The following is a 26032-nucleotide window of genomic DNA, read 5'->3' as shown; positions in this document are numbered from 1 at the left end:
ACTGGATCACTGGTGGGTGGATGGTTTGCTCAGATATCTCTAGTGCTGTCGGGTAAACCACTGTGAGCAAAAGCTGGACCCCTGCTTTCCACTAAAGATGCTCCAGAGGAAAACGGACCAACCCATTCAGAGCTGTGGGAGAGTCCCTGGAAAGCAACAGCCTCACAAAATCCTTCTTTTGCTCTTCAAAACAAAGTTATAGCTCAAGGAACAACAGGCTGTGTTCCTGAAAGTCACTGCTGTTCTCCATGTTTTCTGTTGGGACATTTGGCCCTAATTTTCATTTAAAAGAGCTAAAAATAGCTTGTGAATTTAAAAGTAATTTAAAAAAACTACAACAACAAAGCCCTTGAGCTCAAGGAGTGTTTGGACAAAGCTTTCAGGCACATGGTGTGTTTTTTGGTGCTGTTCTGTGCAGGGCCAGGAGCTGGACCTTGTGAGCCCCTTCCAACTCAGGACACTCCATGATTCTATAAACACAAACCCAGAAATTAATTAATAGAAACAGGTAATACTCAGACTTGGCTGACTCTGAGCAAGACTTGAATATTTGCAAGGGCAATGATTCCACAATTCTGTGCGATCTGCTCTTTTTTGAAATGTTCTTGTTTTCATTTGTTCCACTCAGGACACGTTACTAGGATGGAAAGAGGAGTAGGGCAGTTGGGGGGGGGGGGGGGGGCGGGGGGGGGAGAGAGAGAGAGAGAGAGAGAAACTGTTTGATGGTATAAATATATGGGGCAGCAATGCCAACCCCGAAAAGGGGCCTCTCATCATGGAAAAATGAGATCGCGTCAAACAAAGATGCCTTCAGCTCCAGAGGGGACAACCTCGCCCCAGCCCATCCCAAGCCGCGTGGGAGCGGAGGGGAGGGGACCCTGCCAGGTCTCGGTAGACCCACAGTGACTCTCCGTGGATGTTAGGAGCTACTGCAAACCAGACTCTGTCCGATTTTGGAGGAGGAGGAACTCAGAGAGCAGTTCCAGACGGCCGGGAAATAGGGGTCTGGAGACGCCTCCGCTGCTCCTCCCGTTCCCTCATCCCGCACATCCCAGCGCCCAGAGCCCCAGAGCCACTGTCCAGCCGGGGATGCGAGAACGTTCCTGACACTGGCCACTCCACAGAGACCATTTTCCTTACATTGCGGAGGGATTTGGGAGAGAAGTTTTGATGACCTCATTTTCCAGGTAGGCAGACATTTTCACTCGGAGTACAGGGGTTCTGTGGCTACTTACTGACCAAGCTCCAGCCAGGAATAACAGAAATTCCTCTGAAATTTCAGCCTGTGCCTGCTGCTGCTTACCAGCCTTCCATCCAGCAAGGTGTCTGTTTCATGTTTAGACAGTGCCTGCTATAAGAGAATATAATTTTGTTTTCTTTACTTTCAGCTCTTGGCTAGTTTGGGGCATTTTTCCAAGGTTTTGGGTTTTATTCCAGGTAATAGTGTGGGCCACAAACTGCCAGGGCCACAGGTCTAGACAATCCCTCAGTGAAGGGGGTGGGTTTGTTGAACCACAGTCTTCTCTGGGGTAACTGAGCTGAATTCAACAGCTGCAGTGAAGTGATAGCAGCGGGGCAGAGAACTGCTGTGCTGCGTGACTCCTCCTTGATTTTTGGGATTTCAGAAGATACGATTTAGACTCACCTGTGGCCCTTGTCCCCTATTTATGCTGAATTACATCTGCACAAGCTTCTCTATTTTGGGAGGTGGCAGCACATTTAGGAATGTCTGTGAATTCATTGCACTTGGTGGCAGGGGTTTGCTCCCTCCAGCCTTCCTGCAGCCCGGGCTTTGCCTGGCTGAAATCCCAGCATAATTACATTGGGAGACCTGGGGAAGATCTGAAGTCCCTGCTGCTAATCTCTCCCCTGGGTGCTCTACCCAGGGATTAAAATTACAAGGCACTTTTGGGTAGTAGCTGCAACCAGCACCAAAATTCCCTCCTCATGCAGTGTGCAAACCAAGGCACACAAATGAGAGGGAAGAGGAGGTGCATTTATAAGAGTTTTGTTCCAAATGGGACATATTTTTCTTTTCTGGTTTCATTTATCAAACATTTGAGTGGAGAAAATGCTGCATGCACAAGTGAGTAACACCGCAGGCACTGCTTGCTGGGCATGGCCATAGAAAATGCTGGGACTGAGCAGTAAGGAGGCTTCAAACTTTATTCTGCATATTTTAGCAGAGTCAGCATAACTTTCCTTTCTTAAGAGTAATGCAATTTGTGTGACTTTAAATTTATCTGGCTTTAGATAAGTTCCTTGAAGGCAGTGTTAGCTTAGAGAGAAGGGCATCTCAATTTTTGCAAATTTGGGGAACAGTTTCCTCAGTTACAATGGGTGTTCCGGTGTTGGAGGAGACATACACAGTGCACCAGGGGGAACTTCAGGAATATCAATGTGTGGGATAAGGCAGACCATGACTCTGCCTGGCCAGGTACATGAGGCGACATTTCCACAGCATTGGGATCTGCTCTAAGTGATAATCAGATGTGAAATGGGAAATAATCAGATATAATTTGCACATTTGAGCCACTGCAATAAATTGTCTGCCATAATATCACTTTTGGTTCAGTTGCTCATGCTGGGAAGACAAGCAAGCAGAGAACTTGGGTCCTCCTGCAAGGCCACTCTTTTGCAGGGCTCTGTCTAGATAAATCCATATATTTTTAAGTTACGTGCCTGCCAGGTCACCTGGGATCTCTGTGTGGGATCAGCAAAGACCATGCATTTTTCTGCACCTGAGGTAGGAGCACAGGACCCTCATTCAGGGAGAATGGTGCAAAATAGTACCCTCAAATAATGTTCAGAGGACCCACTGCTTGAGATTTCCTATTGGTTTTCCCTTGCGTGCATCTCATGGGGATAGAGGTGATACACTCAAAAATACAAATACTGAGAGAAGGCCTCATAGAATCAAAGGTCCTGCTCTGGCAGAGAGAGAAAAGTCAAGAAAGAACAGGATAGGCAGACCCAATTGTTCAGGCATTTATGAGCCAGCTCCCAATTTGCTCTTTGTGTTAGTTTTTTGAACTGTGTTAAAAATTTGCCTTCAACATGCAGAAAACAGTCTGAAATACTGGTGAAATCTGGGGCTTCCATCTCAGCATCTTGCAGCGGCAGGTGGGACTTTAAGTCAAATATCAAATGTTACGGAGTTTGCAACAGCATTACAACAGCTGGTGGTGCTCTGAGGTTGACAACAGCCACTCCAGCTTTGGAGGCCTCTGAGGTGGGGACTGGAGCTCCCAGCAGTCCCATACCATGTATCCAGGGGGGTTAATACCAGGTGGGATGCTGGGAGAGCAGGAGACTAACATAGCTCAGAGTGCAGAGTGGGATAGAGGAGATTGTGCAGGAGGACCCCAGGGAAGTGAGTTGTGTCTCATGTTTTCGGGAGTTGCTTTCCTGCCTCGTTGTTCTGCCCATGGAGACACCAAGGCCATGGTGCTTCACTGACCCAGTCCCTGAAGGGGACACAGCCCTGAAGGCTGTGGGTAGGAGCTGTCCTGTGCCAGAGTTGGCCCTGGTTGCCCATGCAGACCAACTGCTCTGCTCTGCAGTGCCTTCCCACCCACACACACAGAGGGAAAGAAGGAGGGAGAGAGGGACGTGGTTAAACTCAGGATGCAGTGATGAGTCAGACACTTGGCCAAAGCCCTCAGTGCTCCCACCCTCTCCAAAAGTTAATGTCTCTGTCTTCCTCAGCTAAAGGCTGGCTCTAAAATGGTGCTGTCTGAAGGCTCAAAGCTGTTGTGTCCTACAAAAGATCAGGATCTCCTGAAGCCCTGTTTTATGAAGGGCAAACAAAACTAGGAAAGGCTTAGAGGGGTGAAATCTTGATCTTACCTTTAGCATGAAAGTGTTTTATCCTTACCATACCACTTTTATTCTCTGCAGCACAATGGAAATTGAGGCGTACTGACTTGTGCAGGGACTTCATAGAGTCATGGAATGGTTTGGGTTGGAAGGGACCTGAAAGACCATCCCATCCCACTCCCTGCCATGGACAGGGGCAACTTCCACTGTCCCAGGTTTCTCCAAGCCCCATCCAACCTGGCCTTGGACACTTCCAGGGATCCATGGGCAGCCACTGCTTCTCTGGGCAACATCTGCCAGGGCCTCATCACCCTTACAGGGAACAATTCTTTCCACACAGTACACCACACAGCCCTGCCCTCTGGCAATGGGAAGCCATTCCCCCTCGTCCTATCACTCCAGGCCCTTGTCCAAAGTCCCTCTCCAGCCTCTTGTTGCTCCTTTTGGTACTGGCATATGCTGTAAGGTCACCCCAGAGCCTTTTCTTTTCTAGACTGAACAATCCAAATTCTTTCATAAGCACAAGCCCTAGTGAGGAGAAAGACTGTCACTGTTGTAGGGTCTCAGCAGCACTGACACCAACCTTTCCAGCACAAACCAGTTTGCAGAAGCCTGTGGGGTGCACTGCAGCTGGCACTGTAAACTGGAATGGGGCATGTCCCACCAGACAAGAGCTGGGGCACCACATGCAGAGAGGTCTCAAGGGATGCCAGGGACGGCTGAGTTGCCTGTATTCTTCAGTAGTGCTGTTCCTCAGGCAGCTGCGGCAGCAGCCCAGCTGCATTGCACACTTGCCCTCCTCCTGCATTGCCAGCGCCACCAAATGCATGCTCAGTGCCCTTTCAAGCCTTGGACTCTTCCAAAAGTTACCTCAAAAAAAAAAAAAACCAAAAACAACCCCAAAAAAACCCACCAAAAAACACCACACCAAAAAAAAAAAAAACCCTGCCAAAAAAAAATTCAAAAAGAAGGTCTCTTTTTGGACTGGATCCAGGTCTTTTTTTCATAACAGACATCCCACATGCTCCTATTTGTGATGAGTGATAGTGATGAGTTGGCCACCATGCAGAGAAGCATCTCTGGGCCACCACAGGGCCATGTTGGTTGGTTCTGGGGTCCTCTAGACACAAAGGTGAGCATCTCTCCTTCCTCCATATTCCATGCTGGTGACAAGTGTTGCTTTAGTGTTTCCTGAGAATATCCTTTCAAATCCCGCATTCCTTTGAACACTTCCATATATTCCTAAGAACTTTTCAGACTAGATCTCTAACTCTTCTGCTACTTTAAGTTGTCATAACCCTACATGAAATAAACTCCCACATGCAGCTGGGTCTTGGAGGCCTGGTAATGGGTTAAGCACTGAAGAAGTGCATTTCTTCAAGAGGTTCTTTATTTTTCTTTCATTCCATGGGTTTACAAGGAGCAAGGTTTACTGGCTGGTTTTATGTCATGCCAGCAGAGTCAGGAGACTGCACATCATTTTTAATGTGTAACTTGTGTTTTCCCACAGGCATCTCAATATCCTGAGGGGCTGCTGAGATGTTCCAACAAGCCTTGTTTCCCACTCTCCTTTGTGTGTTTCCCACTCTCCTAGTTCCTCTCCACTCTGCTCAGCTTGATGTGGATGTTGGAGATGTCAGTCCTACCTCCTGTGCAGGTATTAACCAAATAATTTGGGTCACTTTTGTGGGCAGCAATTTTAATAAAAACAATGCTCAGTTGTAGAACCTGCTTGCCAGGAACTGCCAGTGGGACATTCCACCTCCCCCGGCCCTTTGCACTCCACTTTGTGGTAACAATCCATCTGTGAGGAGCATCATCCTCCACCCAAACTCACGTTTCCAGGTTTGCTTTGGTGTGCAGAGAGGTAGAGATGGAAGAGCTGGGGTCTGCCAGTGGTAGTCTCTCCCAGCAGCTGCAGTAACAAATATCAATCTCCAGCACTCAGCTCTCTATCTGATGCCAGAAAATTGTTCATTTAAAATCTGGTGATTTCCTCACTTTTCAGTTACAATAAAGAGGTGATTCACAGGTCCAGCCTGACTCTTACCAAAAAAAATCAAGATTTTCGAGATTAATTCAGTACTGAGCAGTGCTGGCTTAATGGTTGGACTCAATGATCTTAGAGGTCTTTCCAACCTTAATTATTCTTTGATTCTATAGCAGATCTTTTAAGTCCTGGTCAGTAGGGAACTGTCTAACCTAAACACAAGTGTCACTTCTAGAACTAGGGGGAACTTGTGCTTTCTCCAGTACCACACTTGGTCAGGGTGTCTGCGGGACAGTGAAGGGGGTGCATAAAGTGCTCTGACATGGTCTGAATAAATGTCCCCATGCAGAAAAGAGGAACTGCCCCATCAATGTATACTTCATCATTGACACCTCGGAGAGTGTGGCTCTTCAGACTGTGCCCATCCAGAGCCTTGTGGACCAAATAAAGCGGTTCATCCCCATGTTCATCGATAAACTGGAGAGCGAGCTCTACCAGAACCAAGTCTACATCACCTGGCAGTTTGGTGGGCTCCATTACTCAGATGTGGTAGAAATTTACAGCCCTCTGACAAGCAGCAAAGACATTTACCTGCCCAGGCTGTCTGCCATCAAGTACCTGGGCCGGGGCACTTTCACGGACTGTGCTATCTCCAACATGACCCAGCAGATCCAAACCCAGATGGCCAACGGTGTGAACTTCGCGGTGGTCATCACCGACGGCCATGTGACAGGTAGCCCCTGTGGGGGGATGAAGATGCAGGCTGAGAGGGCACGAGACATGGGCATCAAGCTGTTTGCTGTGGCCCCCAGTGAGAAGGTGTACGAGCAGGGCCTGCGGGAGATCGCCAACCTGCCGCATGAGCTGTACCGAAACAACTATGCCATCACCCAGAGGGACACTCTGGAGATTGACAGCAACACCATCGACAGGATCATCCAGGCTATGGTAGGGGCAGGGAAGGAAAAGGGGGGCAAAAGAGGAGCAGCTCATGGATGGGGGATGCTTTCCCTTATATTGGGTTTTAGAGATAACCTCTAGTAGAGAAAGTGGAGCCTTTTTCTGGTACTTAGCCAGGATGCCTTGGTTTGTGCCTCCATTTTCCAGCATGTCTGGGAAGGCTGCCTCCCTAGTCCTGGCTCTTGCTGAAGACCAGCCCATACCCCAGCCTGCTTTCCATCCAGGGGCATTGCAAAAGTGTGCCATACTGAGACATATGCTCACCATCAGCATGGTCTTTGAGACCCCAGCTATGAGGCGCTGTTAATGAGGAGCTTTCCAGAGGACATCTTTACAGCCAGGGGACCTTTACCACCTCTCCCTTACCACCACACACTCCTCCAAGGGTGGAGTGCTATCTCCCCCATGGGACTGAGCACCTTAACTGATCTTCTTCCTCCTGTTCTCTCCTTTGCAGAAACATGAAGCCTACGGCGAGGTGAGTGAGCAGCATCTTTATGCCTTTGCCATACAGCACAGGTTTAAGTTACCCCAGTTAGAGCAGACCAGCTCAGGCCCCAGAACAGCATGGACCTGCATGGGATTGGTCCCTGCTCATCTGTGCATCAGGGCAGAGTCTGGGGACACATTTCCTTATCCAGGGGTTGTAATAGAATACTGGACTCACTACCTGCCTCCGCCTCACCTGCAGTGGGTTCTGGTCTATGGAATAGACACATTTCATCACTTTGGAGGCACATTCCGTAAGTGCTCCCCCTGCTGAAGCTCCTGCCTTTCTGGTACTTTGAGCAAGGTTTGGCACACAGAGAGGGGAGTATGCAGGGGATGCTCCAAAGAACATTCCAGTGCCCTGATGACCACAAATGAGCAGGCCCCCACCACCTCTGACACTTGGAACTCTTGTTCTTCCAGTCTGAGTCCAGAATGAAGCTGTAATGAACATGCTCAAGGCAACTTTCCACTCTTAATTTATAGGCAACACTTCTTTGTGTGCTTGTTGCTGCCTCAGTCCTGACCCAATAGATTTTAGGCCTGAGCTGATGGGGAGAGGCACATGGAGAGCTGTGGGTGCAGAGCTGAGTTTGGGATGCACACTGTCAGCACCTCAGTTTAATTTCTTGTGTTTCAGTGCTACAAGATGAGCTGCCTGGAGATTGCAGGTCCACCTGGTCCCAAGGGATACCGAGGGCAGAAGGTAAGTTGCTCTAAGCTGTGGGAAAGGCAATAATGCCCCTGCCTGCCACAACCACTGCAGGATGCCCTAGACCTCACCTCACCTCAGCTGCATTCTCAGGTAGCACCAAGGTGGGAATTCCCCCCAATATCTGTCTTGGCCTGGGGAGCCACAGCCAGCACTGGTGTGCCCAAAACTGTGCCGAGGCTGATGCACTGCCAGCAGTGCAGAGACACCTGAGCACCTGAGGACACTAGGACTGAGGCAGCAGCTGAGCTCCTTACTCTCAGATCAGAGCTCTCACATGCACAGGGTGCCTCACTATCCTGCTCCAGCTCTGTGTGCTCTGATCTCACAGAACTTGCCATTTCCTCAATCACCACCAAGCCTGGACTTACGTTGGGTTTTTCCTTTCCTTAGGGTGCAAAAGGGAACATGGGTGAGCCAGGTTCCCCTGGGCTGAAGGGACGACAGGTGAGTTGTGGAAAATTCTCCCCTCCGTTTGCTACATCTCTAATGACCTCAAGCTAACTCTCCGCGCCTTCCTCCCCGTAGGGCGACCCAGGTATTGAAGGTCCTATTGGATACCCTGGTCCCAAGGTAAGAATCCCATAGCTGATGGCTGAGCTCTTTGCATTCGTTGAGTCTTGGTAAAGCAGGGGAAGCTTTGCTTTTCCCTCTCACCTGCCCATTTCCCACCCCAGACCCCTGCGCTCAGCTCCTGCCGACTGCCCAGACACTAACACAGTGATTTTCTTTTTTTTATTTTTTTTGTTTCCCTCCGTTGTCCAGGGTGTCCCAGGACTGAAAGGAGAGAAGGTGAGAAAGAATGGCTGGCTGGGTACTTGGCAGAGGCCACACTCCTTTTTAATGCACAGAGGAGAGATGAGCTGTGATGGGGAAGGATAACAACCCTATTAACGTGTAATTGTGGACTGGGGGAGGGATTTCCGAGGGCATCGCAAAGCCTGTCTCCTCCTCCAGGCTTTGATCACGGTCTGGTGAAGCAGGAATGGGTTTAGTATGTAAATGAAGGGCGGAGAGGGAGGCGGGGGGGGGCGGGTGGGATGGGGGCAGTGTCTGACTTCCTGTTCTCTTCTTCTCCCAGGGAGAAATTGGATCTGACGGACGGAGGGTAAGAAAGAATATTTTCTAACCTGCACGTTGTTCCAGCTCCCAAACCCTTGGACTGTGTGTTAATAATTTTTTGTGGTTTTCTGTTTTTTGTTTTTTGGGGTTTTTTTCCTCCCCATGATCCAAGGGTGCCCCTGGCTTGGCAGGAAGGAACGGCACAGATGGACAGAAGGTAACTGGGAGCACTAGGAGCACCCCATAATATTGCTGCTGCTGTTCTGTTTCTTTACCCTCTTTCATCCCCACAGGCTGTTAAGTTTCTACTATCCCACATGCTGGCTTTCTGTTCCAACGGAGGTTTCTGTGAACTTATCTTTACATTATTCTGCATGTCCTGTAGAAATACATGAAGTAATTCAGGACACTCCAACAATCCCGCCCTGTGCCTGAGAGCGTTGTCCAAACTCTCCTCGAGCTGTGGCAGGATTGGGACTGTGATCACTTCCTTGGGGAGTCTGTTCAGTGCCTCACTACCCCTTGGGGGAAGAACATTTTCCTAATATCCAGCCTAAATCCCTCACACAGCTCCACGCCATTAAGTGCTGTCTCTCTGTCAGCAAGCTCTCTGCAGGACCTGGGTATGTAACCCAGTCTGTGCTCCTGCTGAGAAGGTGATAAAGCTAGATAATTTGGGTGTAGATACCTTATTCTGAGCACAGAAAGCTTTAGAAATTTGGGGTTCAGCGTAGTTTGTCACTTCATCTGTAAACCACAGCTTGTACTTAGTATTTCAGCCCTAAAGCCAAGTTCAAAGGCCTCACAGCATAGTCCCAGGCTTTGTCCACTGACCAGCACACCCTGGCTTTGCACAGTTTCCTATACCCAGCCCAGTCTATCTGTGGGTGATAACTGTTCTTCCCACTCCTCAAGTGCAGCTGAAGCTCTAAAACATCCTTCAGCCCCCCCACTCTCTAAAACACTAAAGCCCTTCAGTTCCTCCCAGCCTCTATCCCAGAGCTGTCTCAGCACTGGTGACAGAGCTGTTTTGAGACAGAGCAAGGCAGTCCCTTCTCTCACAGCATCTGTCCAGCAGAGTGGTTGCTGCACACTTGAGAGGCATGAGAGAGGACCAGCACAACCCTGGATATCAGTGACCGCCAAATCTAGCCTCAAGGGATATTTCCATCTCTCAGGGTACACTCATGGGATGAGCCTCCCTGATTTCCTTTGGTCTGCTTTCTTCTTCTGCACATTTCACCCTGTTTAAGGAAAACACTTTTTATGAATGCTCTAGCTGGTGATGGATAAAGTCAGTGGATGATGCTAGTATTATTAACTGTCAGCAAGAAAAGCTGTGTTTTCTCTTCAACCACCTATGACTTCTCAGTCTTTTCATTTTGAATGCAATCTCTCCAGGGCAGGCTGGGGAGAATTGGACCACCAGGATGCAAGGGTGACCCCGGTGACAAGGTAGGAACACTTTACCCTTCACCAGCACGTCAGTATGTAGAAAGATGGCAAACCAGAGTTTACTGGCCCATTTTCCTACTAGCTGTATAATCTGATCCCAGACCTGGGATCCCTGGAATGGGGACCACAGTTTGATTTTTCTGTGCCTCATTTCCATGGACAAACAAGCTGGGAGCCCCCAGTGTCCCTCCCCTCCATATAGAGAGGAGGAATTTCCCCTTTCATCAACATTAGCAACAAGCAAAAACTACCTCAGCCTCTAAAGCAACTTTCTAAGCACTGGCTTAGAAATGTTATTTGATTAGAAGGTTGTATTTGATTTATTCTGCATGGAAAGTGTTCCCAATGTGAAGTGTGTGGTTCTTTGTTGTTTCCCTCCCCAGGGCCCTGATGGCTACCCAGGAGATGCAGGAGACCAAGGAGAAAGAGGAGATGCAGGCATAAAGGTACAAGTGCTCTGGACAGACGGCAGGATGTGTTCAGAGGCAGACAGTGGGGACAGCTAAACATCATTCCCCATATTTTTATATATATCCTAAATCCTTTGCTGCCTATGGAGCCCATAGGCTTTGGGGTCTGGATCCCATCACCAGGCACAGGAGCTGAGGGAAGAGCCTTGCTGACCTTGCTCCTTGGGCTACTCGTGGTGCAATGTGCTGGTGAGGCAGGCAATGACCATTGGCTCTCTGGTTGTTTCAGGGGGATCCTGGCCGGCCTGGACGTAGTGGACCCCTGGGGCCCCCAGGAGAAAAAGGAAGCCCGGTAGGTTCATGCAGTGTTTTACTGTGGTCTGTTCATAAAATCACAGAATGGTTTGGGCTGCCAGGGACCTTAAAGATCATCCAGTTCCACTCCCTTCCATGGACAAGAACACTTTCCACTAGACCACATTGCTCCAAGCCCTGTCCAGCCTGGCCTGGAATACTTCCAGGGATAGGGCAGCCATAGCGCCTCTGGCTTTGGGCAGGACTGGACAGATGCTGTAAGGGACAGTTGACAAACCTGTTGTCAGCTGATGGAGGAAAGGTGACACAGGATCAGTCTGCTCCCAGGCTGGAGCCCCTGCTCATGGCAGTTCCACTGTGTGGAAGCAGAACCTGGGTGGTCATACACACTTCTCCTTGAGGGGGACTGCTTGACAGAGGATAAAAATGGGTGTGTGCATGTGTGCACACCTTGACCTCTCTTCCAACAAACTATATTTCTTTTTCTTCTGTAAGGGACTTCCAGGCAACCCTGGAGCTCAGGGGCCTGCTGGAACCAAGGGAAGGAAAGGTGAAGTGGGACCTCCTGGACCCAAAGGAGAGGCTGTAAGTGACTGAATAGATCCCTGGACATTACGCACACCCCGGGAACCTGAGGCAGTTTCATGGATGAGTGCTGAGAAACTCCCCTGTTCTGCCTTGTACATCCCAAAAGATGTGCAGATTCTGATCTCCTTGTCTCTCCCATCCTCACAGAGCAGAACTCCCATAATCCTAAGCCTGATGTTAACCATTCATCTTAGAGAAGCATCCTGTGTTCCCATATAACCACACACACCTGGCCTCTGTGGATACCCGGGGACACTTTGGTTGTACCCTGGCAATTTCACCAAACCTCTGGCTCCTTGCAGGAGCTCAAAGAATCAGGATCTGGTGACCATTATGCAGAGCTCTGTGAAAAGGGCATTCTCACATATTAGTGGTGCCACACAGACCCAAGTTAATATGATGGGGCACTACAAATTTTGGATAGTGGATTGGAGAGGATGATGCCTGGCGCAGCTCCACCAGCACCAAGGGGCCAGAGCCCAGCCAGCCTGTGTCCTTGTGCAAGATCCAGTGAGGAAAGCAACACTGGATGAGCTGGAAGTAAATCATAGTCTTCAACCCTGAGGCAATGAGCCAGGCGTGTTTGCAGTCACTGTGGTGAAAAAACAGTCTGGCTGTGGCTTCCTAAAAGGAAGCATGGACATCCCTGCTCCCCTGCTGCTGGGAACACACCTGATTAGGGGGCAGGTGTACATCTCTTGGGCCCAGAGGGAGGAAGGAGGGCAGCCAGGGGTCACTGCCCAGGTGACATCTATCCTTTCACCCCATTTATGTGACTTCTGTGTCTGCCAAGGGGCGACGTGGAGATCCAGGGACGAAAGGCAGCCAAGGCTCTCCTGGAGGCATAGGAGAAAGGGTGAGTAAAACAACTGCCCAGATTGTTGCAAGTAAGCCCCAAATTGACAGGACTGGGGTGTGCGTGATGTGCTACAGCCCAGCCATGAAGTGTCCATACAGCACCAGAGCTGGGAATGCAGATCCCACTGTGCTGTGCTCCCACTGTGCCACTAGCACCAGCTACAGCCTCCTCCTCCAGAGTTTGGTCCAGAGAGGGGATAAAGGGCATCAAAGCTCAAGGCTGAGAGACACATTCAGAGGGCACACTACCCTGACACTGTTTCAAACCAAGGACCACCAGGTTTAAGAAGGGCATCATGGAACACTGCCATTCACACAGGTAGCATTGGAGACATTGCTGACTAGGAATATCTTTCCCTTCTCACAGGGAGATCCTGGTCCAGAGGGTACTCGTGGTCTGCCTGGTGAGGTTGGAAACAAAGGAGCTAGGGTAAGCATGGAGCAAGCTTGGTGGCAGCCAGGAGGAAGGGGGAGCTCTGGTGCCACCCAGGGCAGCATGCTGGCTTTCCTCCTTATGCACTCTGTTCTTGTGTCTTTCTTTGCTGTGCAGGGAGAACAAGGACTGCCAGGACCCCGAGGCCCTTCAGGTGCTGTGGGAGAGCCAGGCAGGATAGTAAGTCACACTTGGGCATATGTGTGATTATGCCCTCCTTCTGTGGTTAGAGCTTGCCCTGCTGATGCAAGCTGCCTGCACTGTCCCTCCCAAGGAGAACCTGCATGACTTTCTGTCAGGGAGGCTCAAAAATTGGGTGTTCCCATGACAATGTGGAAGGGATCTCTGGAGTGAGTGGGTCACTGGGAAGAGGGAAGATGGGACTCCACAAGCACCCATTTATCCTGGGTCTGTGTTTAGTCCATCACTGCCACTGTGACATCCAGGTGGCTCTACGGGACGTGGGAACCCCAGTGGTAAGACCATCACTGCCACAGTAAACTCATGAAGGGAGATGGTCCTGCAGCACCATCTTGAGAGCTGGTTTCTCCAGCACAGTCCCCTGTGTGCTAGGGGGCAGCAGGGAACATCGTCACTCACTCCCTGCCTTCTCCCCAAATCTATTCTGCAGGGATCACGTGGGGACCCTGGTGACTTGGGCCCAAGAGGTGATGCTGGACCACCAGGACCAAAGGTAAAGTTCATGAATAAACCTCTACATTTGAAAAGGCAGGTTTGTGTTCCTATTTACTTATTTATTTATTTGTTTATTTTTAAAAGGCAGTTTTCACAGCAGAAACTTGGTGTGCCTTAAAAATAGAATCAGACCTGAGCCTGCCTATGGGGCAGAGATGTAGGTCTTGCTCTGGCCAAGGCAGCTCTAATTACACTCCTCACCCTGAGCAAACTCAGGGGCATCCCTGGCATGTGACATCCCCAAGACCCTGCAAATCCTTGCTCTGCAAAGCTGTTCCCAGTGCTTCAGGACCAGCTGCAGAAGCCTTGACTCCTGCTGGTCTGTCACCCCCAGAGAAGATGAAAATGACTGTAACTGTCACAGACAAGAGCAGGTCAAAAGGGCCAGGTTTTGTATCTCACAGGTCTTTTTGTTCTACCAAAGGGTGACAGAGGCAGGCCTGGCTTTAGCTACCCTGGACCCAGAGGACCTCAGGTATGTATTCCTCTTCCAACACATGAGGAAATCTGTTTTGAGTGGATGTTGCTGTTGGATCTGAGCAGACTGAGAAAACAGGGAAGGAGGAAGAAAAATGCTCAGGGTCACAGATGTGTGGAGCCTGTGAAGGAGAAAGGGGCTTGAACACCAGGACTGAACCTGGCCACATTCCATCAGATGCTGGTGACCGCAGCTCAAATCATGGTGATAGTCCCTCAAGCATCAGCCTGAAGCTACAGTTGCTCTTCACCTTGCCTGTCACTGCAATCTTTGGGTGTATGGGTACACAGTGTGGGGCCAGTCCTGGACAGCTGCTAACCTCTCCCTTGTCTCCTTTTGCAGGGTGACAAGGGTGAGAAGGGGCAGCCAGGACCCAAGGTGAGTGTGGTTGTCTCCATCACCTGTATTTTTGTACTGACTGGAATGCCAAGGAGTTGTCTCCCAGCCCTCAGAGTTAATGGCTGAGGAGCCAGCCCTGCCAGCAGCTGCCCTGGATGTTCCTGCAGCTGGAGCCTGGTTATATCTCCCAAGCCCGTTTTCTTTTTAAATCATATGAAAAATGTGTTGCAGAACTTCTTTTTTTTTGGGGGGGTAATGCCTGTATAAACACTGTTTGCTGTCCTCTGAGCTGCTGGTTTAGAGGATGCTCTTCCAAGCCAGCCAGGTATATGTTTGTGATGCAGCAGAGCCTCTGCCTGAGCACATCCAGATGTGCTTCATGCCAGATGTTTCTGCTTCCATTGAGCAGGGAGGACGAGGTGAGCTTGGACCAAAAGGAGTACAAGGGACCAAAGGAGAGAAGGGGGAGCCGGTAAGCAGACTCCTTGTACTGCCCCAGGGTCAGTGTCCGCCACCCACACCCCTGCCACGTGTGCTGGGGATGATACTGCCACCCTCTACCTGATCCCTGTCCCCAAACTCAGCTGTGGCAGGCTGGTGACTGTGCTTAGCAGGGCTGGGGCTGACCAGGGGGTCCGGAGGGTCCCTGAACACTGGGGGCTGCATTACCAACAATGCCCAGGAGATATTTGACCCTTCTTTACTTCTTCCCCAGGGTGATCCTGGCCCAGGAGGAGAGCCTGGACAGCGTGGTCCACCTGGTGAAGCAGGCCCTGAGGTACAGTCTCATGGAACTGTGTCTGAGCAGATGTTGTTGGAGGGGACACAGCTGCCAGATGTGTCCACTTGCTCACAGTGGGCCTTCCCCTTCTGCAAAAAGCCACGTTTTTGATGGCTCTGACATCTAGTTCCCAGAAAAAGAACTCTTGGGAAAACTGTGCCTGAAATTCCTGTGCTCTTCTTACAGGGAATCCCTGGCCCACCAGGAGACCCCGGTCTGACTGTAAGTAACCTTGCTACTCTTCCTCCTGGGGCAATCACGGCTTTCTTGTGCACAGCCCAAGAACAAAACAGGGCATCAGGTCCTGCTGCTGTCTGGCAGAGGTGGCCTGTGGCTTCCCATGGGAGTCAGGGAAAGAGGGGAGAGGGCTGGCTGGGTGAGAAGGGAAAGGGGAACTTTTACTTTAGAGGGAAAGATTGACCTTGCACCCCTTTCCTGGCAGGACTGTGATGTGATGACCTACGTGCGAGAGACGTGCGGATGCTGTGGTGAGCTGACATAACCTCTCCCCAAGGAAGGGGAACAACCATATGTGGGATTGGAATGGGGGGTCACCAGAAGGTTCCCAGCATTGCTGACCCCTGTGTTTCCCTCCCCCTGCCCCTCTCCCTAGACTGTGAGAAGCGCTGCGGTGCCCTGGACATCATGTTTGTCATAGACAGCTCTGAGAGTATCGGCTACACCAACTTCACCCTGGAGAAGAATTTTGTTGTCAATGTGGTCAGCAGGCTGGGCTCTATTGCCAAGGACCCCAAGTCACAGACAGGTCAGGACTCTGTGGGGACACAGTGGGGCATGGGGAAAAGAAAAGGGTCTTGGATCCTTTCAGCCTCAATGGTTATTTTCCATGGCTTTTGAGACCAATTGAGCAGCTCTTTGACTCTCTCCACTTTTCCCCAAGAATGCAAAGCCAAGTAACATGACACTTCCTTGGCAGGTGCCCGCGTTGGGGTGGTGCAGTACAGTCACGAGGGGACTTTTGAAGCCATCAAGCTTGATGACGAGCGCATTGACTCACTGTCGAGCTTCAAGGAAGCAGTGAAGCGCCTGGAGTGGATCGCTGGAGGCACTTGGACACCATCTGCCCTTCAGTTTGCCTACAACAAGCTCATCAAGGAAAGCAGGAGAGAGAAAGCCCAAGTGTTTGCTGTGGTGATCACAGATGGGCGCTATGACCCCCGGGATGACGACAAGAACCTCGGGGCTCTTTGTGGTAGAGATGTGGTGGTCAACACCATTGGCATAGGAGACATGTTTGACCAGCCGGAGCAGAGCGAGACCCTGGTCTCCATCGCCTGCAATGAACCCCAGCGAGTCCAGAAGATGAGGCTCTTCTCAGACCTGGTGGCAGAGGAGTTCATTGACAAGATGGAGGATGTGCTCTGCCCAGGTCTGTCCCTGTCCTTGCATGGAGCTGGAGTTTTGAGCCCCAGGGTTTGGTGTAGGGGGCTGTGAGATGAGATGTGTCCCAGTATCTTGGCCAGCAGCTGGGTCATCCATGGTGGGGTCTGACCTTAGCGCTGAACAAAGAGTCCTTCCTCAGATACAAAAGGACCAACCTTTTGGGACATCCTTTGGTGTTCCCTGTAAGAGACCTTGTCCTGTCACTCTGACTGTGCAAGCTGTAAAAGGGGATGGCAAAACATGGCTGAGTTTTCCTTGTTTCTTTTCCTTCCAGATCCACAGGTCGTCTGCCCCGAGCTGCCCTGTCAGACAGGTAAACATTACAAGTAGCTTCATGCCATCTGCACAGTCCCTGGGGGGAGACTGCACAAGGCTCAGGAGTAGGAGAGTGCAACCCTGTTCAATCCCTTTGGAAGGCAGGACTTTGGGAAATAGTGTTACTTTACATGAGGAGAGGCTCCAGGGTTTCATCTCCTGCTCTTTTCCTGTCTCTCTGTGTTCTCTGCACAGGTAGGCATGAGTGTACTGTGGGAGTACATGGGTCATCCCTTGTATTTCTCCCCATTCAAATTCTTGGGAGCCACCTGGTTTTGACCTCCAAACTCAAGTCAAAATCCCTTTGCTAAACACCCACTTACATGACCTTTGTAGCAGAATGCTCCTTGGGGGTGACAGGCAGAGCAGATATTAAGGATCAGTTGGAAAATGGCAATGTAGTGGACCCAAAGCTTTGGCTTCTCTAATGCTGGCTGTATTTAATTAACAATTGACTGAAGGTGTTGTATTAAAGGAAAAGGCTGTAAGGATCCTCTAGTGCTCTGTGTGCTGAAGGTAGCTTTACTGGCTCACATATTGCTTGTTAAGGGACAAATGTGCATCCCAAATTCCTAGAGATCCTGTCTGCCTGAATCCCTGTGTCTGTTTAAATATTATAGATGTACAGAATGCATCTATAGTATTTAAACAGACATGAAGTTTATAGAGGACCACAGTTTTTCCCATTCTGCAGTTCCTATCTCTTCTCTCACCATGAATGTTTTTGTGGCAGTCCCCGGCTTCAAGTGATCCTTATACAGAATATCAAATTTCATTTTTAAATAAGTCCCTTTCTTTCCATGCAAAGGAAAGGAAAACTGGTCCCAGGATGCACAGAAATTCAGAGAAAAGCTGTAATTATTCCTGTCTAAAATCTCTTGTTGGTATTTTGAGTATTTGCACATGGCCATGCCAGGGACACAGTGTCCAACTGAGATGCCAAGCTCCTCTGCCATGTCCTCTGAGGAGCTTTACCTGCAATCTGTGCACAAGGAGGTGACATCCCCAGGCCACACTGGTGATTGCTCAGGTGTCTTCCTGAGCTTTTGGTCTTTGCAGCCTTCCCATTTCCAAGGAACACAAGCAGTGGCACACTCATTTCCCCTGGGCTTGGGCCATCAAAGCCCTCCAAAGAAAGGCAAAATTGTCAGTTCTTTCCTTGTAGTGCAGTTGGGTGTTCCTGTTCCTGATACAGGGTGAGAACAGTTCACTGGTGCCTGGCAGCCCTGGGAACCAGAACAGGAATAACTTGAATAGGCATCTGAGGCTGTTCCCTCTTCAGTGAATCCTTTAAGCCGTGTCATACACAAACCAGGCTAAGTGCGGGCAAGACCTGCTCCTCAGAGAACTTGAGAGGTAGAGTGACATGGCTGGGTAAGGTTGGCCTCCTCTCAAAGTGCCCTTTTAGCATGAGCAAAAGTTGTTCTAGGTCTGGTAGATGAAATTTTAAGTAATAGGTTCAGGAGTCTCCCACCCACCACACTGGATGGTCTGTGCTGCACTGCTGTCACAGTTTAGAAGGATTTGCAGTGGTCACACTTCCCTTGTGGCAAGAGAACATGTTGGATGGGATGCAACGGAGCATAAGGCACATGACAGAGCCTGGGGCTTCTCTGGTTCTCACAGAGAAGAATCCCATGAGCTTGTGCCAATTCCCATCCAGTTCCTCTGGGTGAGGACATTGCCCTTTGGAGGGAATGTGAGTGAGCCAGTGCACATCCAGTGCATGTGTGTGTGTCATGGACTGGCCAGACAGACAGGTCAGGGAGGCAGATAAAACAGCCCTGGTTTAGCCCCATGGCTCAGTGTGGTGGTTCTGGCACTTGGAAAGGCAAATCAACTGCCACAGCTTCAGCCTGGGTATTGCACAGCCCCTTGTCTCTCATCAGTTACTGCTGTGCTAACAGGATGCTGGAGGGTTGAATGCTGAGAAATCTGAACTAACCACTTGCTTCATAGAAATCGCATGACATCCTGAAAGGCTCTTGCTAACCGATACAAAAGGATTTGCCTTGAGCTTTGGGATTTTATTCAGTGTTAAATTCAGCACAGCCAGGTGCAGACAGAAGCTGTCAGGGTCCTGACAAGCCCAGCCACCACATGGCTTTGACTAGAGTCACTGCTCTCAGGCTGAGTGCCAGGCAAGGAGGTCACATAATGTTGTCCCTTAGATGTCTTTTGCCTTACAGCATCATGTGTGCAGTTTGCACATAGCACAGTCCTAAGCTACGTGACTGGTGAATCCCATCTGCAGAAGGAAGTGGCCTTTTTCCTGAACACTGCTCCTTCTCCATCATGCCTGTGCCAGATCAGTAGGAACCTGGGGAGTTCAGGTTCTGTGTAATTTTCTGGAGTCACTCAGTTGATGTGTGAAAGAGTTCAGGGCAAATCTCACAGTGCCTCAGACACAAATGGCAGAAAGATTTAAAATCTCGCTTTGGTTTTTACTTCTCTGTCCTCATTAGCTCTGTTCTTCTCTAGTGCAATGCAGGTAGAAAAGCCAGGTAGCTTTCAGAGATGCAGCCATTGCTAGCAAGCCCTGAAAATATTCTTTTGACGCTCACTTGCAGATGACAGGAACCCTGGGAGCGTAAACTCAGTAATTTTCCGCCCCATGGAAGAGGGAGTCAACATAGATTTCCCCAGCACCATACACTCGATCGCCCAGTTCCTAAACTCCACGCGGGAATCCCAGGACCCCAGCATGTACACCCAACTGGTGGCCACTTTGGCCTTTACCGCCGAAAAAGCCAAGTTTGCCACTGGAAATGAGCGGCAAGAGTGGATGGACTTGTTCATTGACACTTTCAAAATGGTGCACAGCGAGATTGTGGGGGACCCAGAGACTGTGCTAGGGCTGTGCTGAGACCTCTCTTGGGGGTCACATGGAGGCAGAGGCTGACTGGAGGTGGAACTCATCCTGTGTTCCTGTGTGGCAGAGGGGACAGCACAGGGGGAGATGCTTTTCATTCAGGAGAGACAGAGGCAGTTGGAATGGCTTGGTTGCATTCAGCTGGGGACAGGACACAAGGAGCAGTCCCCTCCAGCCAAGCCAGCATGGTGGCTTTCCCCAATAATACCAAGGGATGCTCTTGCTCTGCCTGCTGCTTTTTTTGCCAAGAGCCTAATGATGCATTTTCCTCACACCTTCTTGCGTATGTCCTTGCTGACCCCCTCCAAAGCACCTTCTGTATCCTCTCTCTCAGTTACCACATGGTCTCTCTGAGTCCTGTAAGGCTGATTAAGCAAGGTGCATCCCTGTTCACCAGTGACTCTGTGGAACCCCTCATGGGCAGCTGGGGGTGTGGAGGGAAGGAGCAAGCAGGATGAGAGAGGGAATAACCCTCCCCTTCCATTGGGAGCACTGACATGTGGGCTCATGTCCCACTGACATGTCTCTCAGAAGCTGTGTGGGCTCCCCTGGCCTTTTTCTCTGCTTGTACAGTTGTGTTTCCTCTGTCATAATCCACAACATGTACTTGTCAATATACAAAAGGCAGATATTCTGTCACGTAGGGCCAGGTGGTCCAAAGCAAAACACCTTGACTGATGTGAGTTGTTTAAAAGCAAGCTTGATGTAGTAGAGCCTACTCAATCCACACCCAGTGCTGCTTTGGCTCAGAGCCACCACCTGCACTGCAGGTGTGTGTGTTTAGACAAGGCCTGGTATCTCCATCCACTCAGCTGCCTCTGGTTGCACAAAGTCAGGTAGGCGAGTGCCATTCCCACCTCCAGTTTAACTGCTCTCAAGCTCTGTTTAGAGGTAGTGGGATTTCGTGTGCAGACACAGGAGTAGAAGCGCTTCCTCTGACTGACATGATATTCTTGCAATAAAGTATACTGAGCAAATGTAATATTTAATGGGCAGAAGGGAGGTGTGCCATCTTCAAGAATTTGGCTGTAGTATTTCCAGCTGTAAAAAGTGAAGCCAGTTGCCAAACTCAACCATGGGAATTGCCCACTTTGGACTTACTGTAGTGTTCCCCCAAGGTTTCAGTACTTTTTCCTCCCAGGGACAAGTCACTTAAAGAACCCTGCTGCTATCAGTGTAGAATAGAGGGAAAAAGGTTCTGAGGGCTTTCCATGGTGTGCACTGTGTTTTAGGTGAAAGCAAAAAGATCAGCCTGTGGCTGACTCTGGTCATAATTCACATATTCCAGATAGTCTGTGCAAAGCCAAACTCCCTATTCTGTTTTGATTTTTTACCCCAAAATTAGTGTGACTTAGCCTACTGGGATGCATACAGGACTGAACTCAGAGTAGTTAAGCTGCTCCAGCCATGATGCCAGAGGAAAAACTCCCAAACCCCACTGATTTGAAAAGGTCTCAGGGCTGGGACATTTTGCTGAACAAAGAGAGAACTGGGGAAGATTTCAGCAAAGGGGGTGTTGATTTTATTTAATTTCATCACACAGTAGCCATTTATTCCTAGCAAAACATTGGAAACAAAGTTTTTTACCTCTCAAAAACCTTCAGCTCTTTAGATGTGGGGAGAGGGAGAAAATGTCTCTTTGCATGAGAGATGTCTCTGTGCTTGTCCTTGTTAGAGGTAAATGAGTGAAGGAGTGGATTTTTTAGCATAATCCTAGCTAATCCCTCTGATAAAACCAGATGGACTTAATTATAGTAGCAGTTCCTTCAGAGAAGCTCTTGGGCAAAGGAAGGACAGATAAGGAGCTGGGTAAAGGATGGTCCATGCCTCCCCAAAGACACAGGAGGGGCTGAGAAGGAGGGAAACCCCAGAAAGGCCTGGGAGGTCAGTCCCCACCTCACTTTCATCTCCACTGTCAACACTGCAAAAGAATAGAGGAAATACAAGTTCCTCCAGTTTTAGAAGAAGCCGGAAGGTGATGTGAATGGGTGGGGTTGCTCTGCACACACTAATGGCAGAAAAATCAATGATATTTCTGCTTATTTGTGCTGCCTTTGTTAGACATCCTCAGCTGTGAGCTACAAGCATTCATGATCTGCATGAGAAGGACCAATGCACCAGTTAAAAGCATTACAGGAAGATTTTAGTTGGCCTAATTCATGGTGGTGCCTTTGAGACCATCTCTAGCAGTTAGGATGAGAATCTTGCCACAGGAAAGGGTGCTCGGGTCCTCAGTATCTCAGAAATGGGAACAAGCTGCCACCAGAGCCTGACAGTGAACAGGACAAACCTAAGGCTTTGCTGCCTCACATTCCCTTGAGATAACTCATATGTAAAGGCACCTTATTAAAAACAGCTGGAAGGTAGCCCTCTCCAGCTGTGAGGGCTGATCAGCAAGCGGAACATGGCTTTGGGGAATGCTCGTGTCAGGTGTGCACTGTGCTTTCATTGAAGCTCCATGGAGTGATGCTGCCCTCTTCTTAGCCAGGAGCTCTTCAGGCTTGCTTGTCATCTCAGAAAATATGTGGGCAGGCCTTGGGGGAGGCTGTTAACACTGCCCCAACATGACGTGCAGCCCCTGTTCCCAGCTGCTTTCAGACCCTTATGTAGGTGTTGTGCTGTGTGGTTGCAATGGGGATTCCTTCTTGCCTTTCCTTCTCCATGGCTGCTCAGAGCAGGTGAGGACCAGGAGTGCAGGTGCTGCCAAGGGGAGGTATATCTGAGGCAGCAGTGCCTGCATACCAGGAACTGCAGCATCAGCATGCCTTTACACAATATTTCTCATGGAAGATTGGGCAGAGGTGAGTATGTGCCTTTATTGCTTTAAAAGAGGGGAGATAGCAAGTGAGAGGACAAAAGGAAATAGCCTCAGGTTGCACCTGGGGAGATTTAGATTGGGTATTAGGGGAAATTTCTTCACTAAAAGGGTGGTCAGGCACTGAAACAGGCTGCCCAGGGAAACAGTTGAGTCATCATCCATGAAAGTGTGGTGCTTAGGGATATGGTTTAGAGGTTAACACAATAGTGCTGAGTTAGTGGTTGCACTTGAGGATCACAGAGGGCTTTTCTAACTATACAGAATCTGTGATTCACTTGTTTCATGCTGAACCCAGGAATAGCACTGTTCAGCACTAAGGAAGCTCTTTGTTAGGCTGGATTTGCTCATAGTGTGGAAATTCAATCTAACATTACATTCCTACCCCCAAAGTTACTCCCTGTTGCCAGAAATGGATGCTCAAGGTAGGGCTGCTCCAGAAGCTCCTATTCCTTGCCAGTCATGCAACACAACAGGGCAGCATCTTTGACACTTCACCCTTTTGAAATTCAGTCTCAGAGCCATAGAACTGCTTTGAGAGTGCTATGGGCATTGTTCTGCTGCCAGTTCAGGGGGAACACTGAATGGAATGCACATAACTAGAGAAAAGAGAGGAAATAATGGTCTCTGACTATTATAGTAGCTATAAAGATAGCTACTTTATTCTCATTTTTTTTTCCTGAGTTTATTCACTGTATATATTCATATATTCTATATGCTTGGATTGGGCTTGGAGCAACCTGGTCTAGTGGAAGGTGTCCCTGCCCGTGGCAGGGGGTTGGAATGCGATGAGTGTTAAGGTTCCCTCCAACCCAAACCATTCTGAGGTTCTCTTATTCTAGGATTTTATGATAAGAGTAACTCTGACACTAAACCACTCTCCTGAAGTAAGTGAGAGGTTTCCAGGTGCTGCTTGCCATTAATCTCTGGATATTCCTCTCACAAATAAGAGCTGGAAATTGATGTAGGGCAGTGGGTATAATTCTGGGACTGAAATGCACAGACCTGTCTAGTTTCATGAGGGTCTGCCATCAGTCCCAAAATTAACATTCATTAATGCTGCAGTTAGGGACACGAACCACACTCACCCATCAGGTTGAAGTGAGAAAAAGAAGGCAGTTTATTATGATTTAGGGTTTTTATAGTATTAGGAATTTGGTCGAGGATTGGCAGATGAGAGGAACACCTCTCTGACCCCAGTGGTCAATTCAGAAGTCCATCACCGAGAGGAATGAAAACAATCTACATTGTTTTGAGAGACTCCAAAGGAAAATCTGTAAACAATCATCACAGTCATCAGAAGGCTAAGGATTAGGGCAACACATTAAATGCCCAGTAGCTGAGGGCATCCAAAGCCAAGCTCCTACATTTCAAGCTGTAAAGACAGGCTTTGGCAGCAGGATTGGGCTGGCTCTTCTTTAGACAAGGATGCACAGTGGCAACTCCAACACAAATTATCCCATAGTTTTCTCATCCTCCCAGCTCCTGTCTTCTTCTTCCCCCTGCAGAGCTTGCTGTAGCCCAGTGCACTCAGCGCCCCGTTGACATTGTCTTCTTGCTAGACGGCTCAGAAAGGATCGGGGAGCAGAACTTCCAGAGTGCCCACCGCTTCGTGGAGGACGTGGCCCAGCAGCTGACACTGGCCCGGAGCAACAGTGACCACATGAATGCCCGGATCGCGCTGCTGCAGTACGGCAGTGAGCGGGACCAGAACGTGGTCTTCCCATTGACCCACAACCTCACCGAGATCTCCGATGCCCTGGCGCAGATTAAATACCTGGACTCATCCTCCAACATTGGGTCAGCCATCATCCACGCCATCAACAACATCGTGCTCAGCCCAGGCAACGGGCAGCGACTTGCCCGGCGCAATGCCGAGCTCTCCTTCATCTTCATCACTGACGGCATCACGGGAAGCAAGAACCTGGAGGAGGCCATCAACTCCATGAAGAAGCAAGATGTCATGCCCACAGTGGTGGCCCTGGGGAGTGATGTGGACATGGATGTCCTGCTGAAGCTTGGCCTGGGGGACCGGGCAGCCATCTTCCGGGAGAAGGACTATCACAGCCTCTCCCAGCCCAGCTTCTTTGACAGGTTCATTCGGTGGATTTGTTAAAAGAAGGGCACACACACAATCCTTCTCTCACTGATATACACACCCCTGATATTACCGGTTGTATTTTCTTCCCCCTGTATGGTTGCTAGCCCAGAAGAGTTGCCCTCTGGATCCTCCTTTCTGCACAAAATCCAGAGCTCTTTTTCTGTTTTCTTCTTTTTGATGATGAAGAGTCATGTATCTTACATTTATGGTGCTAATTAAAACATGCATCAAAGCAGGATACAGAGCCATATGAAGTACTTCTATAAAGCGTTGCACACACCAAGCCATGACTTGTGTACATACTGTAATCCTAGGAGGGCTTATCAGAGATGGAAGAAACCTTTCCAGAGCAGCAGGACAAATGAGTAATTCTAGTTTTCAAAAACTCTCAGTATCTCTTAGTGCATCTTGCTCCTCCTTTCTGGGCACAGCAGGATGGTGTGAGAGGTTTTGCTGCCTTCCACAGATGCTCCTTTGGGTGGGGTTATCTATCTTAATTTTGCAAATCATCTCTAAGATTTTTATTTTCATGTGGGCCATACTTGCCTTGATTCCTTCTGTCATTCTGCCCTTCATCAGAACCTACTCATCTATTACTCCATTCAGAATATCAGCTGAGAGGGGCAGCATGATTCCCAGCATCAACAAATACTGGACAGCCACCAGAGCTGCCTCCCGGTCATCCCAGTGTGCTCAAAGCATCCATGGTACCTTCCTCCCACCAATATCTGCTGAGCAATACCCAGATTTGAACTTGAATTGTGCTGTCTGCAAAAATAAACAAAGCTTTTTTCACCCTATCCTGAAAAAGCCTTTTTTTCTGTAGTTGTGGGGATTTTAAAAATTATTTTCAGTGAGCAGCTGATTCTCCTGGTTTCAAGCTGGTAAATCCAGATAATCATGGAATCACAGAATGCTTTGTGTTGGGAGGGAACTGAAAGACCATCTCATTCCACTCCTCCTGCCATGAGCAGGGACACAGATTGCTCTAAGCACTGGTCTTGAACACCTCCAGCTGTTCATGCTCATCTGTTCATGGGAGAATCCCTCTGTCATGGTGCACTTTTTCCTACAAATTATTACCCTGGTGTGGAGGATGGCAGCGCATAATTACAGCATCCCCCAACCACTCCCTCTGCT

General features: G+C 49.4%; 1 protein-coding gene across 2 annotated transcripts; it reads left to right on the top strand.

Annotated features, from left to right (window-relative positions):
• The first annotated feature begins 951 nt into the window (after nt 1–951).
• On the top strand, nt 952–26004 carry COL6A2 (collagen type VI alpha 2 chain). 2 transcript variants are annotated; one of them, XM_083865707.1, is made up of 28 exons: nt 952–1187; nt 5330–5476; nt 6159–6757; nt 7227–7247; nt 7899–7964; nt 8364–8417; nt 8499–8543; nt 8736–8762; nt 9052–9078; nt 9205–9249; nt 10434–10487; nt 10871–10933; nt 11187–11249; nt 11708–11797; nt 12594–12656; nt 13026–13088; nt 13209–13271; nt 13723–13785; nt 14212–14262; nt 14608–14643; nt 15014–15076; nt 15320–15382; nt 15572–15607; nt 15828–15873; nt 15999–16151; nt 16323–16775; nt 17064–17102; nt 24300–26004. In XM_083865707.1, the coding sequence occupies exons 2-28, from the start codon at nt 5359–5361 to the stop codon at nt 24905–24907; spliced, it is 3072 nt and encodes a 1023-aa protein (XP_083721833.1). In that variant the 5' UTR covers nt 952–1187; nt 5330–5358; the 3' UTR covers nt 24908–26004. The 2 variants fall into 2 exon arrangements, with proteins under 2 accessions (XP_083721833.1, XP_083721834.1); XM_083865708.1 differs by lacking the exon at nt 24300–26004 and adding an exon at nt 19675–21827.
• The last annotated feature ends 28 nt before the right edge of the window (nt 26005–26032 follow it).

Source organism: Zosterops lateralis (genome assembly GCF_965231275.1).
Source record: "Zosterops lateralis genome assembly, chromosome: 7".
Taxonomy (NCBI): domain Eukaryota; kingdom Metazoa; phylum Chordata; class Aves; order Passeriformes; family Zosteropidae; genus Zosterops; species Zosterops lateralis.
Note: the sequence above shows the minus strand (reverse complement) of the source record. Positions and strands in the feature narration are given on the sequence as shown.

Bases quoted from the DNA above. Each gene is read 5' to 3' on its own strand.
- COL6A2 (XM_083865707.1), top strand. From the start codon at position 5,359: ATGTTCCAACAAGCCTTGTTTCCCACTCTCCTTTGTGTGTTTCCCACT. The intron at 8,763-9,051 runs GTGAGAAAGAAT...TTCTTCTCCCAG, and splicing joins CAGGACTGAAAGGAGAGAAG to GGAGAAATTGGATCTGACGG. The intron at 10,934-11,186 runs GTACAAGTGCTC...TGGTTGTTTCAG, and splicing joins GAGGAGATGCAGGCATAAAG to GGGGATCCTGGCCGGCCTGG.